Raw genomic sequence first — 21,078 nt, 5'->3', positions numbered from 1 at the left:
CATTAAGGTTTTGTCTACTGATTCTCAATCCACAATTCCATTGAAACACAACTAAGTCACACTTGAATTCATGGTACCTACATGCACTAGTGTGTCCAAGGTCAAGGTCAACATGAGAGAACATGTCTAAATAGTCAGAGATAACATGCAATCCCTCTTTATGCTGAGTTGTTGAGATACGTGAAGACTCTATGTCCATCTTATTAAAGAGTGAAGTGCTGTCCTAAAAACTGTCTTCCAAGGTAAGCTGTTCTTCAACAAATACAGGCTGGATCTCACATAGAAGAGCATGGGGTGAATGACTACTGTCCTTGTAGTAATGTTGAAAATATTGACATCCACAAATCCTTTCTCTCTGTCAGTAATCAAGTTGGGTGAGATGTCAAGGTCATCGGTAATAGCTGAATGGCTAGTTCTTTGCAATATAGCACAAATATTCTGTTAGGGAAGCGCCTTGTCAGTGATAGTGACGTCTGAGTTGGGTGGAATGACAAGCTTCCCAACTCCTGTGCACTTGACTAATCCAAGCTGAAATTGTCTTCTCTCAAGCTCCCATTCCTGTAGCACGATGCCTATGCTTGAGGGTTGTTTAACCAGCATTGTAGGCGTCTAAGACCTGCCTTACTTCAGGCTTTTCTCCCAAATAAGAGCTGACATTAAAATACACTTGATGATATCTACACAATCACAAACATTATCAGTTCAAGTCAATCTTCTTCGTCTCCACAACTGTCGCCTGACTCGCTCTCCTCACCAAAGTTGGTGCATGTTTGGAGTTTGCACATGCTAGTACAGGTCAGTCCATTTAAGATGCATGTGCAGCTGGGAAGTTTGCATGACTTGGGACACTTGCAGGCTAACAGCTGCAACACAGCTTCAGGCGCTGGAAGACCACTCATCCAGTCAACTGCCAGGTCGTATCCATCAGCCGTCTGTTCCATGGTCCATCCAAAGCCATCAGGTGATGGGATGTTTGGCCTGTTGTCGAGAGCTTTCTTCCATATTGCTGTTTGATAGTTGGCTCTCTGTAAATGTTTCATCAAACAATCCCTGCATGGTGGAAGTTGGTGGGATTCCATTTCACCTTTTTTTGAAAGGAAAAGGTTGTGCCGCAATATATTCACATGCTTGAGAGAGAAACCATACAAAGAGCAAGTAAACTCCTCAAGTATGGAAAACACTTCTTCTGGCAACTTATGATGGAGTCCCAGTTCTTTGAAGCAGGCTTGGTACTTCTTGTTACCTTTAAGTAATCTCAAGGCAGACAGTTTACCTTTCCCAGCAAAGGAGCTGATGGTGTCACATCCTGTGAAGGCATGGCATCCAAGAATGGCTTCAGATACATTTTGTCCCAGTGCCTTCCTAACATTGGATATACTGATGAATCTTGTTCTGTTTCTTGTTCCAAGCTTCATGTAGACATCCGACTGCAGGTGGGAAAGCAAAGACAGGCATAGGAGAAATACATCAGTATCCTCAGAACATACAATAATGGTTCTGTAACCTTGAGTTGATGCATGGCTGGCATGAAGAAGAAGTCGAGTATCTGCTTCTTCTTGTGTTTAATTCCTCTATATAGTCACAGCTTTCTGGACTAAGCTGAATGCAATCCTCTCCACATGTGATGAACAAGTTCTTGTTGCCAATCTTAGAAGTAATTTCTCCTTCTTCCACTCCATGACGAGAAACTGGATGAGATTCTGCTTGTTGCATGAACTAGACAGAAACTTTCGCCATTGTCTGATGTTGTGACCATGTGCGATGTTCTTAAACTGTGTTCCTGTACCAGCTCCACGATGACTTCTTTCTGCATTCTTGATGGACACATCTTTGTACACATCGAACACTACGTCAATTCGTTGACTTTTGTCTCCTTCGTGCAAAATCGGTACAAAAAATGTCATCAGCAACAGTTTGGAAAGTCTTGTTATCACCCTTGATTTTCTGTACAATTGCCATTCCATCAATCAAAGTACAAGATGGTTCTGGAATAGTTTCTGATAATGGTGCAGTTTTCTCCAATTCCCTGGCCAAACTTGATTTACTTGTCTTTCTGACTGATCCATCAGGGTATGCAAGTGACAGTGGTAAAGGTCCAAGGGGGTGGCTGAAAACAGATTTCATATTGAGTTGTCTGCTCTGTACTATTATGACCATATGAGAAAACAGATTTCTATCTGCTCTGAGCACTACTTCAGCTTGACTAGTTTGAACCTTTTGCTTCTTCTTGGTCAGATTGCTGAATTGTTACTTGGCAGCCGATCGTGAAATTTCTGCAATGGAGGGTTGGAGGTCAGACCCAATCTGAACAGAAAACCCACCATTCTCCAGGTATTTCAGAATGTCTCTGTGAGTAGAGGACAAATGTGACATTTGACCAAGATATGCTGATAGGTATCGGGCATAGTTTTGCTTGTCATATGAAAAGCACCAAGGTGTAATGGATATGATGCAGGATAAATGCAGCAGCCAGTTGCCTTCCCTTGAAGCACGGATTAGACCCAAAACATTCTCAACCATGTCTGTATAGGATGTCCAGAATGCAGACATATCTCCATGTCCCTTCCTCAGAAAGTCTTGGTACTGCTGAAAGGCTGATATTGTATTTGTGTATGATGCATCTTCATGGAGAGCTTCAAACGCTTCTTTGTCAACATTGTCATGCAAATACGCAACCTTCTCAAGTGCCGACTGAACAGTTGTTACCAACCCCCCACTGTTGTTTTCTGCAACCCATTGTTGAAAAACTTTCCACTGAAGTCTCATCAGTGCTTCATATACGACTTTATGGACCTGCACTGCATGATTGTAATGTCGCCCTTCAAAGACACCTGGGAATGAACCCTCAGCAAGGATCCCAGCTTCAACACAAAGGTCCTTCAAACCAGCATCTTGGAAGAGTTTACCTATGACACCTAGGAATGTACATGCTGTGTGAAAAGAGCCAAGTCTCAAGATGATATTGCCAAATATATTGAAGCCAGTCCATGAACTGATTTTCTGTTGTTGGATGTTACGAAGTCTTGCAAGAATCCATGTTAGGTTTTTCTTCATTGATTCACCCATAGCTGATTCCGAGGGAGAGCATGGCGCTGGTATTGCTGGTGGTCCAACTCTTTCTCCTGCATTGTACAGCTGTAACAATGGAACAACTGAGTCAATGGTGCGTCTTCTTGTCTTTTCTACTGATGGAGCTGGATGTTTATCAAGATGTGGGCCATGGATGGTAGGCTGGATTGCTATACCATTCACTCTGTGGGAAGTGCCTCCTCCTGTCATAGTTTCCTCAAGGCGGTCAATGTTATCCCATGTAAGTGTAGTAACAACATGAGGGTGAATGTTTTGTGGTAGTGGTACAGCATCTTCTTCATCCCATGCTAGCTTTTGGAGGCATATTGCAGTCTCAATTTCTTCAAATTTTGGGCGTGAAACAGCATGACCAAAACGGTTCAAAATTTGAATAATTTCAACATTGCCAGTGAGAGTCTTGACAGCAAACGGAAGCAAAATTTGCTTGGGTGTAATTGTTTTACCACCAGTCACTGCATAAACAAGGTCTTGACCAACGGAGTCTGAAAGAATTTTTGTTTTCTCCGACATGAATTCTGGTTTCACATCTCCAGTGAGAAGAATTTCCAAAAACTCTTTGACAAGAAGAGGAACAAACTTGGATGGATTTTTCAAATCTGATGGTTGTGGTGGCCATGGCAATTCGTCTTTCATATTCTTTATACACTTGCGCAGTAGAATTGCAGCTTCCTGTACAACTTTCTCTGCGTCACTCTTTGTCCTCCAAACATTCAACTCTTTTGCATCTTTTGATTTTCTCTGGCAATGGTTTCAATGGTAGGGTGTTGGGTAAAAGAAGAAGCTTGCCATTGTTGTCAGTAAATATGTGAAGGCTGTCACCAAATTCAGAACTAAGTTTACGATGCAGGTGCTTCATTGTTGATCCCTTGATTTCCTTGCATCCAGCATTTTCAAGCAGACTTCTCAACTGACTAGCAAGGTCTGTCATCTTGAGCACAGATGGGTTTGAAAATCGATGACTAATATATTTACTATTGGTGCTCATACTCAATCAAACGTACATGTGTTGAATAGTCACAATGCCGAAAAGCCTTTTAAGTTTAATTGATTCCATATGTTTCTACACCGTTTTGGTGCATTCTCTCAATGTATAATCATATCTGTAGCAAAAAAACAGTTTACCTAATTTCTATATGCATAACAATTTGCTGAGAATATTGTTCCAGCAATATCGTTGACAGTGCCACGTCAATTCTTTGTCCTGTATAAAGCTGAGCAGGCCCGGGCACTTCTATGAACTGATGAGCTAGTGAACCAGAAGAACATTTTGATAACGTCGATTGTTTCCCGTTTCTAACATGAAGTTCTCATCTACAGTTTTGGTTGGGCTTGTCATAGCTATTGTAATGTCTGCAGTGCTAGCAGAAGAGAAGGTACGTTAAGTTTTACATGTGTTAGTTTACTGTTGCATAAGTGGTGCCTGGCCTCGTGTTGTTACACATTCGTTGTGAAAATTTCAGTTCCCCACATTATTCAATATACGTTTAGGTATTTACATGTTTGTGGTAGCAATAAATGTAATAGGACAAGGTCATATTCCAAATCAACAAATACAAATCTTCCAGTAAAATGAAAGGAAGATTTCAATTGACAAACTGTCTGTCTATCCGTGTGAAATTACTACATTCCGTACGAGTATTGTACCTTTAAGTTAATTGAACATGCGACCAAAGGTCTATGTGATGGTCATGAATGGTATTTGCAATCATTCCGTGTCAAATTGTTATATCAATCTGTATATTGTGTACATGTATAAGTTCGGTAATGTTTGCCTCAGGTCATTATTGACCTGAAAGCAGCTTGATCTGCAATGTTCACAGACATGTGATTATTTTCTCAGAGCCGTCGGGGAATAAACAGTTATCAAGGAAGCCACCTGGGAATAAACAATAATCAAGGAAACCGCCATGGAATAAACAGTTATCAAGGAAGCCATCATGGAATAAACAGTTATCCACGAAGCCGTCATGGAAGAAACATTTATCAACGAAGACGTTTCAGGAGTGCCTAAGCAGTAAATGCTTTTGCAATGCCACATACCACACAGGTAGATTTCGAAACATTTTGACTGAAAATAACCAAGATATGCTATTCCTTTTCTCAAATCAGACAAATACCTCACACTTCACTTAAGCATATGCACTATTTAACAACGCTGACAAGAGCAATATTCAAATACTTTCATGTAGAAGAACGAAGATCACTTTGTTGAATAAGCAAATTATTTGGAAATAGCCAGGCTTAAAACGATTAGTATCAGGCAATATTCATTCACCAAAACACATATTTTCATGGACGTATAATGTAGGATGATTTTTAAAATAGCAGTTCTTATGTTTCAGGTTGATACGGTCTTGTCTGGAGTATAATGTGCAAATTCCAGGATTTCTCTTTTGTTGTATGAGGAGCAAAATGAAAGTGTATTGTTTTGAGAATGGAAATAAATGCCAAAATATATTTCATTGTTTTTGTATGTACTTTGTAGTTAATTACTATGAGTAGTTTATTCGCTGTTTTATATCTCCTAACCTTTAATATAGATGGTCGAGTCGTCTTAGGCTCTTTGATTCGATGTACAAATTTGCGTCTAAACACGGTTTTCCCTGATTATGTTTCGTGGTTTGTCAGTACCATTTCCGTGCTGGTGTTAATTGATGAACGTTTTTTAACATATATCTCTCTATACATTACTTCTATACGTATACTTATTGCATGCATTGGTTTTGCATTGAGCAGTACTATTTTATTTTGTAAGCGTTTTAGTTGATTGGTTTGTTGTTTAACGCCGCACTCAGCAATATTCCAGGTATATGACGGCGGTCTGTAAATAATCGAGTATACTTATTGCCTTCTCATGATGGCATAAAGAATGAGGAGAACAATACATTTAAATTTTACTTTTTTAGGCGTACAACAATTTAAATGTCAGGTTATATCTTGTGATGAGAGCATATGTTGCATGATTTTGTGATCTTTGCAATTGAAATCCTCTCACGTTTTCAAACAGCTCTCACTCTGTATTCGTGGTGACTTGACTATGTTGATTTGCCTTCAGAAGGGATAATTATTTCAAAGCATCGTCAGTAAATGATCCTTTTGAGAAATACAAACATTCACTTTATCATTGTTTTGTTTAAAAGAAAATAATTTTTTAATTTGAAGTTTACACGATATACGGCGTTTCCATTGGACGAGAGGTCGGTAACATGACCGCGAAATTGACGTTCATAGGTGTTTCACGAGATCGTGTTCTTGAAATGACGTAAACACTGACGGACTTCTTCCACATTCCTGGGGAAACCCCTGGGAATTCCCTAGCACGAAAACATACATAAGCGTTCTTTCTGATCATTAAGAACCTTTATTCTTGGTCTCAGCGTTTCAGTATACATTGAGAAATGTCGGGAGCGTGATTGCATGATTATTCACGAATATCCTCGCTGCGGCCTATCCTAATGAACAAACGAAGAAATGCACATCTAAACTATCGTAGTATCGACTCAATCCGTGCCTAGGCTGACATTGACCGTCTCCAGCAATCTATGAATTTACCTTAGTGTCTGTTTGACGCATCTTTATTCACCTTTCAATGATCGGCCAGTTGATCAATGATGACTGACACATGTAACCGCCACAGGTTCATTAACAACTTCGGAAATCTCTCCCGTCACGTTTATCGTGTCGGCCATTTTGACGTCTTGTACTTGATGTAAATGTATTACGACGCGCTGTCATTGTGACTGACTTACTGAGGTAGTTCTTTACAGACCTTTCTCATTTAATGAGGATATGATTTGAACACATGTGCTGCGTAAGATGTTTCTGAAGAGCAAGTTGTGCATCCATACTCCCATGTCACCTCTCTTTTTGAGGAACTATTTTACTCCGCGATATAGCTGGTTGTTGTATGGCTGTCAGTGTAAACATGAAGTCACACGTACTAAATAAAATTGTGTTTAGATCTTGGCCTACATCCTTTGAGATAAGAAATTGTGTTAAAAAATTATAAGAATTCACTTTCACTTTGTGTGAGTTCATTGGAGTATGAACCTTCATAGAGTGAGGGCCAAACATTGTATGAACGTCGGAGCTTGCGACAGTTTGGCCCTCACTCTATGAATGTTGATACTCTTATGAACCCACACAAAGTGAAGGTCAATTCTTAATTGAAATGATTCACAAATTTTGATTAACATGTTTTGTATAAGATAAATGATTTTTAGATTGGTAATATAAGGTGACTGTGCCTTCGTCGGATGTTGAGATAACGTAAAACGATTGTCCCCCTTTTTGCTTGAATATAATAGCCCTGTAGCCCTGGTGTTAGTAGTCGGCTTCCTCTACAACACAGTCCTTGTTGACACTCCATTGTTGGAGGGGAGCAGGGGTGTCGTGTAACTTTCTTTCATTATAACTACCCCACATTTATCTGGTTCTCACTCAAAAAGTAAACAAAGGGATATTGATACAGATCCTGCAATATCTTCAGATGAATATTCTGTACCCAATATTGATTGGTGGCCACGATTTCTGGTTGTTGAAGGTGTTGATGGTGTAACCCTCAAAATCATCCCCTTTGTAGTGTCAAAATCTATTGAAGGAATATGTGGAACTGTAAAAATTGTTACTCATCTCTGGTCCGGTTCATTGCTTGTGGAATGTGTACTGAGACAACAATCTCTAAATCTGCTCCAGGCACATCATTTCGCAGATGCTGAGATTGTTGTCGCAGTTCACAACACTCTGAAATCCTGGTATTATCCATGACTGCACAAAATGTCAGAGGAGGAAATTGCCGCAGAGCTGAAAAATCAAGGTGAAATTGTGTTTCTGTGTTTCCAAGGGTTTATATGGAGAAATTCATGTTTGATGACCAAGTTCAAGCGTCTTTACAGCTATTAATTTTAAAATAAAGTCTTTGTCTTTGTAACGATTGTAACTGATATGACTAAGTGTATTATCCCAGGAAATCAAAGATGGCAAATAATTGGCATGCACCAAACTGGCATGTCATGTCGGGCTATTGCAACCGTGTTGAACATTAATCATATTTTACTTTGTCGGCTCATAAGGAAACACACCTTGACTGAACATGTGAGATGTTTGCCGAGATCAGGACGCCGATAAAAGACCAGAGCCAGAGAGGACAGGGTCATAGTAATCCCGGCAGAATGTCTGCCAGCTCGTCGTTAACTGGCATTCTAACAACAGTGTCCATCAGGCGTCGACTGAATGCAGCAGGATTAAGGACCAATAAGACGTTCCCGTCTCTCATACTAACACAACCGGGACCGTTAAGCCTGGTGTCAGGCTGGAGCATCCTGGAACTTGAAGTTATGGAGGAGGATTCATTGGCCTGACCAGAGTCGGTTTTCACACTGATTGAAGGACTCGTGTGTGGAGGCAAAGGGGAACATCTTGTCATCAGCGCAACATCCAGGAAACAGTGGTATGGGGATTTTGCTCCTTTGATTCTTAACTTGATTTGAGCACATTTCAGGGGACATTAATTGGACAAGATAACATACTGGACGGTTTTGTTGTACCTCATTTTGATAACTATGCACATGCCTTCATTGACGACAATGCCCGACCGTACCGAGCATGGGCTGTGACTGACCATGTCCAGAACAAACGCCACTGAGACTCTGCCTTGGCCTTCTCGAAGCCCAGACCTGAATCCAATCGTTTATCAATGGGATCAGTTGGGCGTAGGGTTAGAGCCAAGGACCCTCCAGTACAGCTAGAATCGCTAAGAATTGACCCGGGGCATTGCATTAGGGATGACAACACATCTTTCAGTTGAGGATCAGGCTTTTGATTTGGAGCATAAGAAGACGTTCTGATCCGTGAATGGAATAGCTACAGCAGATATCGACTTACACTTTTCATCATTTAACTGTGACATGAGTACATCGCTACAAAGACCCGCATGTGTTTATCTGTCCATCTCATTCTTAACAGTTACCATTCATATTTTGCCTCTATTTATTCCCGATTACAGTCCTAGTCGCTAGCAAATAAAGTTGTTGTTTTTTCTAATGCTCATATTTCCTTTTATTCATGAAAATAACATTACGTAACAGTTGTGATTGCTTTTGGTTCGCTTTACAGCTTCTCCTTACTCAGGGTACAAAGTGTGAAGCCCATTTCTGGTGTCCCCCGCCGTGATATTGCTGGAATATTGCTAAAAACGGCGTAAAACCATACTCACTCTCCTTAGTTACTCATCTGTTTTCTGATTATGAAAAAGTCTTGGTGGCGTGATGCTTTCGACGAGGTGGACTAGTCTAGGTACATCCAATATGTAGTCTTTATTTTCTGAATCAGAAGAAGCATGGTCCCCGGAGCTGTCAAGTACAAATTGTACAGTAAAATCCCATAAATCGACCACATTAATGTGTAAAAGTGCTCCTGTTCACTATACATATATATAGCTTTGATAATAGATACAACAGATGAGGTGGGATGGGGTTTAAGGTCGCGTTCAGGGTTATTTCGCTTATATAGCATGCACTTATGCCGGTTTTATAGTCCTAGCCCAGTAACACACACACACAAGTTACGTGTGGTGACATACTGTTACAGGTTACTTCTCAACACAAGGAAGCAAGTCGCTCAAGCCCTTTTTATACATGTCATGGTGGCATACTGGACTTACATTGGGGCCTAGTGGCATACTGGTACAGTAAGGGGATTCTGAAAGATATATCACGTCACATCTTTACATGGGTCGGTCCCCATTTCCATCACTACATGTAGTCTAAATTCTAACCTAACATATACTGAACCGTTAATAAACGTCACCATGGATAGATATATGAGAAACCATATTTGTCCAAGCACTGTAAACATACTTTAAGACATATTATAAAGATGAAACCTGGCAAAACTGATCATCAAGGTTGAAATGAAAGTGTCAAATGCTCAAATGTTACAACTCGTTTCTCACGCAGTCAATCTTTACATTCATGGTGAAGAAGGCATAATTCATGCACCAATCTTACACCCTCATTCAGATGAATTTAATTTAACAATAAAACCTTCATTGATGCCAATTTCGGAAAATGGCTTGATAGTTCTGTATGCTGCAGATGATTCATGTGAAGTCGCGGAACACTCACAGATGGTTGATCAGCAGGAACGAAGTAAATGTTCAGAAGAATTCCGTCATCAGTCTTAGTTTCCAATACTTATAAGCTCAGTCATGATAAATATGTGTGTTTTGGGTGAACAATTGACTTGCCTTTGCATGTGTTAGTGACGGGTACCACTAGATGATCAGGACACGCCCACCATTTCGCGAACAATGTGTTAGTGACGGGTACCACTAGATGATCAGGACACGCCCACCATTTCGCGAACAACTTGGTATGATCATTATATGATAAACACATGCTTATGATAGAGTCGGACTTTTAGCAGCGATTTATTAAGATTTTGGAAAAGGCTTTGACGCTTTTATTAATGTAATAGTTTGACATCCAGTTTAACATATATAATATTGTAGATTCGTGTGCGCTTAAGCCAATAAAACACATTCATTTTGTAGAAATGATTGATTCTTAAAAGCATTCAAGCTCAGCGAAAAATAATACACTATAGCTCTAAAGGTAAATAGATAATACAACACTCATCCTCGTTAGATACCATTTTTACGAAACAAGTGGACTTTCTATGGTATCTGGCCGAACGAAGGGCAAGGTCACAACCGGAATAAAAGACAACCGTGACCTTCTCACGGCGTTTAACGCTAGAGATAGGGAATGTTAATGTTCACATTTTGGATATTTTGGGCCACATAATCAGAAATCAGGCACACTTCTACGGAGTTTTCGAATGATTGGTATCGGAAATGTTTACTTTGAGTGATCTGGTCGTGCAGTCGTGAACAAACAACTCCCGAGACAGTGCCACAAATACGCTCCGAAGGGGACACGGATGGCACAACCGGATCTTCCCAAGTAATTCTTGATATCTGACCAGATAGTTTAAACTGACTTCATTTCACCACGCTTATACTTTTACATTAAATCAAATTGGAAGTTACGAAAGTGGTCGGGTCTGTCGGTAGCCGTACATTGCATATGGATATAGCTCGATTACATAATGTCTGCAGAAGCTCTATGCATAACTTATATAGAATGCAAACCGAATTTGATCCGTGTGACTATCGTGTTTGGTTTAATGAAGAGTTTGCAAATACCTCTTGTTCTCATGACATTGCTTCAATTCTTCCTCGTAGTTGCACAATGAATGATGTCTCCCGATTTTTTTTATGAATGAAAAATGTAGACCCGGTGTGACAGAGATCACGGTGATCCAATCAAAACGAATAAAACGAGGTCAGCCTTGTACGACACACGTGTGACGTACGGATTTAGTATCTTACCACCTGTATCTTAACCACGTGGGTAATAAGACTTCAATCTGACATCAATACGTATAGAGCAGTTAAGGAAAATCAGTTACAGTTCACCTATATAATATGTTTTACCTGCGGCATTCTCACAGCTTATCATTGACTGGAAATAATATCCAGTAACGAGATCAAAGGATGGAAAGGAAAACGAAGATGAAAACGAAGATGAAACCAATAATAGCACTTGCAAGACGGAGTGGACACTAAACACTAAACCAAACAAAACCTTGTTCAGTGATGACACAATGGTGATGAAGCCGATGTTTGAAATAAAAGATTCAACAAGGCAAACACATTGTGCTATATTGAAAGAAGTCCAAAGAGGGAGTATAATGTTTGTGGATCCTGCACAGATGATAAAGAGGCACGGTGAAGTAGAACACCTGATGTTACACTACTTGCGCCAAATGGATGCAGACATTGAGGACATAACATTTGAAATAGAGTTGCAAGATCTCTGTCAATATGAAAAGAAAATGGATAAAACAGGTAAAAAAATGTTGGTCAGTAAACCAACGTCTTTGTTTCGGTATGGCTGTATAGCCGGGCATATGCTGTCTTTGATCATGAAATACTTACAAATGTGCCGCTTACAAAGTACTTAATACGAATGTACATGTGGTTGAGATGGTTGGGCTTTCAACATTCTCTATTTCTTACAGATATTCACCAAACACTGATAACAGACTTGTTCGTGAACAACCTTCATCTTTTGTTTGATGTGTAACTCAACAGTCAAGAACATTCAGGGTGTATCACGGCGACCTATGAAAAGTCAAGTCTATCAAACCAGTGGTTGATATTTTGAGCGATTTCCCATTCGTCGTGATTCCTTGACATGTAATCAACCACGCCACTGAGCCTGATACATTGTTGTTGATCTTGCAGGATATATGTATAACAAACAATCAAGCTTTGGTCTTTTGGTCTGAGATATATGTTTTCACGTTTAATTGTCGCAGAACAAATACAAGTAAAAAGAAAAGGAAGAAGTAGAGACTCGAAATCAACACAAATAGATTTCCATTCCGTTGATCCATCTCAAATATCTTCTAGAGGTATGTACATCAGTAGAAGGTTGAGATGGACGATATAAGCAATAATTAACCCTGATAATGTTTCTGGGGTATATTTTGTTAATTCTTTCGTCATTATGTTGTTGCTGGGGATATTTAAAATAACCTTCGCGGTAACATTCTACATGTCGTCAGTAAAACGCCTTTTGTCTACGACTGAATATGTTACACAATCATCTATATTTATCATTGTGTGAAAGGAAACAGTGACCGTCGGATCACATTTCAGTCAGCAAAATCAAATCAGAATCACAAAATAGAATATCTACTCCAGGTACACTCACTGTCTAAATCTTACCAGATCTGTTTTACCTCTGACACTCATGAGATCGTATATTATTCCTTCCATGAACATGTCATTTCGGAAGAAAAGATGTTTTGATGAATAAATAAATAATACATGGCTTTATGTATTTTCAGTACTCGTACAAATACCAATGTATAACATAAACCCGAGGATGGATTTGTTGTACTGCACAAAGTTAAGAACCAGATTCAAATAATGTTGTTCGCTTGATCGTCAAGGCAACTGCTACCATCAAAGCCTTGTTATTGTCCACAATTCGTAAATCCATGGTGTCAATACAAAAGGCAAACTTATCCCTTAATTATTAGCAGACATGCCTCATTTTAAAGACAATCATTTTTAAAGTAACTTTCTCTTTATTATATTAGTTTTCCTTATGATAGAAACCCTTTCCATATCAAATAGAATGATTAAGCTTGTGGGCCTCCCCTAAGCCCCATCAATATATATTATACCAGTATATCATACCATTCACATTTTCAGTGCCAGGAAATTATGCGTGATCTGAAACAAGAAATAACAGCTTTGAAAGAAGAACTTGCCAAAAAATATGAACAAATAAAAAAACAAACAACTCTCAGCTATTCATCCTATATATTTCATTCCCCTACTTCCTACTATTCCTCACTGCATTGATATTGGAAAAGACAACTATTTTGTACCTTAAATGGGGAGAGAATGCATTCGGAATTTATGCTCTTGGTGTGATAGTAAATGATGATTAAAGTGATAATGAGTTTTCTTAATACATTTCAGTTTCCGCCGAAGGGAATATACATTATAGCATCAGTGTCTGACGTACCTGATTACCAACATGAGAATGGACACGCGAAGTAGCAAGCAGGTAGTATGTCCACTATTTCAAATTGTTTTGCATTTGTATAGCATTTCTCTATGAATGCTGGTAGTGTAGCCTCGTGACGCCGAAGGCGCGCATATTGCTCAAATGTTGCTAAAATCATACGCACACACTCACTTAACTGTGTTAATATCATTTTACCATACCCATCATATAAAGAGGAACCGTTGATATTGTGTCAACTTCATTGGTTGATTTGAAGTGATAATTGTTTCTGTAATAGTATTTGAATTCTCCTGACGTTTTATAGCCAATAGGAAGAATGCACATTTATGTACAAGAAATATAAAACACTTTATATTTGAAGGTCACCTGCCTCACATAACTCAACATGAAACTCGTATCTTATAGCCGTAACTCCATGCTCGTTCAAGCTTGTGTGTACGCAAAAGTGGGAATAGTAAAACAACTCTTGTCCAGCGGTTTAGTTGACATTAATACCAGTACAGAGGGTGGATGGACGCTTGTGTTAATGGAAGGTTTCACGGGTAATATGGAATTATTTAGTCTTTCGGTAAAGACAGAATGTGACCTCTCTGTTAAATTAGATGATGGAAGGAATATCGTACATGTCTCATGTTCAAGTGACAATGTAGATGTTGTTAAGTATCTTCTTTTTTTTAAAACGATATTTATTTCCACTTGGTACAGTGAAAGGGGATTGATAAACAGGCAGAGCCTATATAAGTATCTCTCCCAGACAAAATTCGAACAAGCAGCAGTAGTATAATTATACAGTAGTATATATAGACTTGGTATTAAGTCACATATGGTACATCAAGAATATACAGTTGTTAGTGAGATTTATATTAGAGTGCATGTTTAGACAAATCTTTTGCTCATAGAGAGGAAATTAAGTATCTTCTCTCGCATGGGATAGGTGACATCGAGAGCTGAAGTCAGCATGGTTACACACCAGTGATGGATGCAGCACAGAAGGGCAATGATGTACTGTACTTTGGAATATGTTACCAGAAAACCTAACGGCGCCAGAGACCGTTACATAATTTAAGAATTTTCTTCACGTAACGGGAGATAATGGTATACATTTGGATATAAATTATGGAAGCAGATTATGTCAAATTATTCACGGTCGCCTAAGGTTTGGCTGCAGTGATCTTAACGCAGATCAGTATGATAGATATATCTTGTATACAAAAACTTGTTCCTGTGGATATCACACCGAAGATGCTTTACACTTCTTTTTTGTGTGTACAAATTACTATGTTCTTTGAAATGAAATGTATTTTTACCAATATGATTATTCTTTACAAACAGTGCTATGGGGAAATTCGTATTTGAGTAAGGAAGAGCAAATCCTAATATTAGTGACTATACTGGCAGATTTTCAGTTAAATGAATTGTTTGATATTAACTGCAAATATATTTATTATATAAACACATCTAGCTTGGCATGTACAATTTGTTACATCTAACCTTCATTGATGTATTCATTGTAATATGTCCTGAGCGGTATTAACATAAGCGCTTCGCTTGGTTACCAATCCATTTTCACACTTTTGTGAAAATAAATATGTTTAAACCAATAATGTACTGGTGAGCAAAGGATGCAGGTTGTCGGTGGTGAATAATAGAGTTGGAAACATTGTTAAGTACAGTCAAGTCTCGTTAATCCGACAATCGGCCTCATCCGACACTAATGATGGGAACCGATTAAATCAGTGCAATTAAGATCCGTTAATCCGACAGTCTCGCACTCCGACACACCTAATTTGCAACGAATTACCGAAATCACTCCTTAATCAGTCTCGTTAATCCGACACAGTAGACAGCGTACTCCTCTTGTCATCTGCCCGCGAGTACACAGCCCGAGTTTTAATGCGAGAGAGTCGGCTGGTAGCTACATATTACAACGGCTGCAGAGATAAACCTGTTTTACAATAAACAATTAATGCTTTAGATAAAGAAAATAGGATTAATCACATGCTTAGAAGTACCTCAATCTCATTGGAATCAGATACAACTTCTTGCTATCTCAGAGGACACCCTATTACAGGTCACGTCAGAACAACCTTTCGTGAACTATGACCGACCAATGAAATGACTAACAGGAAGTCATCGTGAGCCACTTAGAAAGCAGCTTTCTTAAGCTTTGCGGTACCAGTTTCAAACTTGCGACTTCCATCTCAGACTACTAATATTTTGAATAAGTCAAAAGTCCGTAACAGTTGTTTTGTGTTGAGCTTTAGAAAGTGCATGATTAGGAAACATATTCCGCTAACAACGTAACATAACGTTATGAATATTTCATCCACGAAGGATTCAATGACAGCATCATACTACAGACCCGTAGGATCAACAAAAGTCCGCATGACCTGTCTGGGGGATGTTAATTCCACCCTCGTCGCAAGGCCAACAACAAGTCGTGCAATTGTTTCAGGTTCAGGGTAACAGTGTCGTACACGACTATCAAGTTCGTATCGCATTTTCAGTTGGGTTTATTGATCCATTTTTACCGTTAATATACATTATTTTCCATAATGTTGTAGTTCCTGAATTTGTTTCTGAATAATGCATCATCTTCAAATAACAGAAGACATAAATGAAATGACTAACAGGAAGTCAACGTGAGCCACTTAGAAAGCAGCTTTCTTAAGCTTTGCGGTACCAGTTTCAAACTTGCGACTTCGATCTCAGACTACTAATATTTTGAATAAGTCAAAAGTCCGTAACAGTTGTTTTGTGTTGAGCTTTAGAAAGTGCATGATTAGGAAACATATTCCGCTAACAACGTAACATAACGTTATGAATATTTCATTTTTATTTTTTTATTACGTGTTTGTATCGTTATCTTTTGTGTAGTTGTCCGATTTTCGATCACGAACGTTGACTACTTAATTTCGTTTAACTGACATACTCGTTAATCCGACATAATCATATGCAGCCAACCATGTCGGATTAACGGGACTTGACTCTATCTTATAGCTGACATAAAGAGCAGAGACCAAAAGGGGAGAACACCGGTGATGGTTGCATCACAGACGACTGAGAGGAAGGTATGGGACTTCCTGGTAAGCAAAGGTTATGAATTGTCGGTGGATCAGTCGTACAGATTCAGTAGCAGGTGGACTATGTGGAGGCTTTGGGCACTACACGTTACATTTAGTTTTTCAGGAACGGGGTTCTCTACAGAAATAATGGCAAAGCATTGGTCTCCACACATCAGTCAGTGTCGACGACGTTGAGGCATTGGTCACTTACACCAAATAACCAACCAATGGGGTTCTCAATAAACATGATGGTAAAGTCTTGGTCTTCAGCAAAACTCTTGTGAAAACCCCAGATAAGCTCTGTGCAGGATGTGGACGCGTGCGAATGCAGGTACTGGTAAGCATGTCTGTGTGTAGATATGTCTTCATATTGTACACCTGCCAGTGTGTTGCCATTTCAAAGGCATAGCTTGAGCGGAAGTCATCAACAGCTGATTTTATGCTGTTTGATTGGATTAAGGCAAGTGTGGATTAAGGCAAGGCAAGGCAAGGATATGAATCATTCCACTGGTAATTTCCAGATTTAGAGTATATGTCTACGTGTCTGTGTACTGGTTTACGCATTGCCCTGGCTGTTTAAATTCATATTGAGCTCATCGAAAGCTATGCTTATACACAAAGGACTGTTAATGTTTTAAATACACTTTGCAGTATATATGTATTTGTGTCTACACGTCTACATAATATGGGCCTGCATACAGATAATAACGTTAACACAATCATATGATGTATAAGTGAGTGAGTGAGTGAGTTGGGTTTTACGCCGCTTTTAACAGTATTCCAGTTATATCACGGCGTGTCAGCTTAATGTTGGAGGAAAGCCCGAAGTGATGCAGGTCTCAGACGTTTACCACTTCGGTGAAACCCACGAGCACGGGTATGGTGATGACAAACCTAGAAACATAATCGGGGCGAACCGGGATTCGAACCCACAATCATAGGTTTCTGGCGTGCCCGTGTGGTGAGTTGTTCAGTTCAGTACATATTATGTGTGTTTGTTTGCAGAACATTCAGCATGCCCAGTGATCATTTAGGTCTTGAAAAAGATTTTTTTCTAGCTCTTCGGGCACAGAATAGAATATAAAATGGTAGGACCCTTATTGTAGTAGTGCAAATATTGATTCAGATGCAAATATTGATTCAGAAATCGACATCGAAATCCGGTTCATAAACTGTCGTGCAGATTTCGGTCGATTGCAGGATTTGCAAAACATGTGCACCGTTGTCAACAGATATTTTCAAAACCTTTTCATGATTTAAATCAAGGTGCTCGCGTGATTTGATGCACTTCGCGATGTAAGACCCGTTTTATCACAATATAGATCTTGATTATCGATCAGATCGTCTTGACTGGGCGCCGCCATTTTGTTTAAAACAAATGCAAGTGGTGGAATCGGATTGGTCCATTGAGAGGCTCAGAAAGGACATAACTGGTATTACCACTGGTTGCGCTACGATCGAGCCCACTAATTCCAGCCTAGCTCGGCAAGGGTGGAAACTGGACTTTTATAGCCAGTTAACTCTCTTGCCTCGGGGAGAAGAAGTGTCCTAGTCCGGACTAATGCCGAGTAATGCCGATTTTATAGTATTAACCCACTGAGATACTAGGCCGCAATTTTACATGAATCTCAGACACGGTATACTGACCGAGCCGACCAGTCCTTGTTTAATCCTCCACCCCCTATAATACCGAGCGCCAGACAGGATAACAACACTTGTTATCTTTTAACGTCTTTTATTATGAGAGAGAGAGAGAGAGAGAGAGAGAGAGAGAGAGAGAGAGAGAGAGAGAGAGAGAGCATTGGAAACAGTTTCTGTTAGCGATAGAAAGAAGAAGAATATAAATCAAAATATATTAGGGCTTCATCCAATTAAATGTATCTTTGATCTGAAAACAAAACAATAAAATGTGTACTTACTGGTTTGATTCCTTTGTGTTCAGGGTTACATACTGAGAATTACTGACACCAGCCCACAAATGTTTTACTCAAAGTGTATTAAGTATGGCCTGATCCCCAACGTTTGCCTTTTGTTTTATCAATATATATGTTTTTTTGAGGAACTGTATTTATGTGACAAAAATTGTGAATCGATCCATTTTATGTGAAATCGGTCATTGTATTGTTCGATGGGTTGAAGGCGCTTTCATATAACAGTTATAGCAATATCAGCATCCTATGTTTAATGCATAACATGTGTCATAAAACATCCAACAACACGTTTTGATATTCACACATTAATTCTCATAGTTGATACACACGTATCCCTTTTGCTTAGAACACGTTTTCAAATACTCACAGAAGAGCCAGTGTCCATCAGAGCCAAATCCCGTGGTGATGCTGACGTATCTGATTTTGTTGGGTGTTGCGTCTGTCCACGACATGAACTCCCGTCTTCCGACAGTGATGCCATATCCCACTGCTACTCGACCATCTTCATAGCTTATCCAGAATGGTAAATGCTGATCCGTAGAGAGAGGCTTGTGAAGAGCAAATGCCTCGTTTGTGCCCTGCTTACTTTCTCGGATGACAGACTTTGTGTTGCCAAATCCTCCAATGACGATCTCGTATATGTTATTGTCAGTGTCGCCGTCGTTGGCGACCAAGGCAATGTGGGCGTCGTTAGAGGCCCGTACCCAGAACACGAGGGCCGGAATACAGTTACCTCTTCGTGTCAAGCGGACGCCACGGGTGGTAACAGACTGATACTGGTAGACATGGTCTGTTGCAACACCTGCTATAGGTACCCTCCTACACAAGGTGCTCTCGGAATCTGAAGGAAAAAGCGGTAATAAGATTACATCTTAAAAATACATAGTCTGTTTCTGAACACTTAACGTCACATTGGTAGTATCCTAAAAAGTAGCGACGAGAGCAAGTCATACACAATTCAGTTAGCGAAGGTTCAGCAAACTAGGAAGATAAATTTCATAGATGCAATACAAAACAAAATGTTCTGTTGATAATAAAATATAATATTCCAGTAAAAAAACGAAGGATTCAATGACAGCATCATACTACAGACCAGTAGGGTCAACAAAAGTCCGCATGACCTGTCTGGGGGATGTTAATTCCACCCTCGTCGCAAGGCCAACAACAAGTCGTGCAATTGTTTCAGGTTCAGGGTAACAGTGTCGTACACGACTATCAAGTTCGTATCGCATTTTCAGTTGGGTTTATTGATCCATTTTTACCGTTAATATACATTATTTTCCATAATGTTGTAGTTCCTGAATTTGTTTCTGAATAATGCATCATCTTCAAATAACAGAAGACATAAATGAAAACTATATCTGGGTAGAATTGTATTACACTGGTGCGGTAGTTTTAAATTTGAGTTGCTAATTCAGTATATAACCTCGCTCCGAGTTGTTCATAGAAGGTATCAGAAGAACCATTATGGTTATTCCTCACACAAGGTTATACATGGCCGTTACATGGTAAAGAATACTCGCACATAAGAAATCTTATATTTTCTCATGGTTTTAGTTTTATATGGCTGTATCAGTCAGTTGGAAATGTAAATATGTTTCTTAAAGAATTTCGAAATCGGTCTATAATTATGTTCTACCAAGAATGGCATTCCACTTTAGAGGATAGTTCACATTATGAATATTACAAAACCTCCAAGACTTTACTTCAACAAGAAATATAATTTTCAGTACTCACTACAGAAATCTTCAGAAAACATTTAATTAGATATTGACTTGTCATACATAAAGCTGTATTATTCTTATAATCTGTATCTTTACATTTTCTAAATTTATTGAAAGATCTGAAACATTCTGTGGTCAAAGCAATTATTTACTTCATTTCTCACTTCGCCAGTTTTTCGGGTCCTGTCAGATGAAGCCGGACAACATGCCTCTACAATATATTCTGGGCTTGTATCAATACATGTAAATGCACTGTCAAGTGATTCTTGAACAACGTCAGATAAAATATTTTGTCTAAACCGTTCAAGCTTTTCATTATCCAAAATATATCTAAAAACACTTTTACAGTTGATATTCATTTTAAGGGTGGTTTCAGAAGCTTCTTCCTGGCTGAAATTGACAGGCTTCATTATCGGTATGAGCAGTGTATTTAAAAGAAGATAGTTTATGTTGAAAAATAAAATGAAAACACTTTCCCAATTGTTGGATTAATTTGTAAGGCTAAGAACCTTTTGAGCAGCCCTCGGTTAAATAGCAAAGTCCCTTCCACTGATATAACACCTGAGCTAGAAATAAAGAAGCCTTCATGACAAGAGGAATGACTTCATCTTTCCATTAGTCAACTGACAACTTTCCAGCAATATTCCAGCAGCTACAG

At 39.2% G+C, this 21,078-nt stretch overlaps 1 protein-coding gene and 1 long non-coding RNA gene across 2 annotated transcripts in view; one reads left to right on the top strand and one right to left on the bottom strand.

Annotated features, from left to right (window-relative positions):
• The first annotated feature begins 4,302 nt into the window (after positions 1-4,302).
• Positions 4,303-5,547, top strand: LOC124110677. The gene is made up of 3 exons (XR_006857279.2): positions 4,303-4,463; positions 4,931-5,137; positions 5,433-5,547. It is a non-coding gene; the product is annotated as an uncharacterized LOC124110677 (long non-coding RNA).
• Positions 5,548-18,505: 12,958 nt separating this feature from the next.
• Positions 18,506-21,078, bottom strand: part of LOC124110675 — a 40,246-nt gene continuing 37,673 nt past the window's right edge. Inside the window, exons 4-5 of the mRNA XM_046470016.2 lie at positions 19,064-19,537; positions 18,506-18,653 (exon numbers count right to left, since the gene is read on the bottom strand). Coding sequence (XP_046325972.2) covers positions 18,637-18,653; positions 19,064-19,537 — 491 coding nt within the window. The 3' untranslated portion in view covers positions 18,506-18,636. The remainder of the gene's footprint in view (positions 18,654-19,063; positions 19,538-21,078) is intronic.

Source organism: Haliotis rufescens, unplaced genomic scaffold (assembly GCF_023055435.1).
Source record: "Haliotis rufescens isolate VD_foot unplaced genomic scaffold, xgHalRufe1.0.p SCAF_67, whole genome shotgun sequence".
Lineage (NCBI taxonomy): Eukaryota > Metazoa > Mollusca > Gastropoda > Lepetellida > Haliotidae > Haliotis > Haliotis rufescens.
Note: the sequence above shows the minus strand (reverse complement) of the source record. Positions and strands in the feature narration are given on the sequence as shown.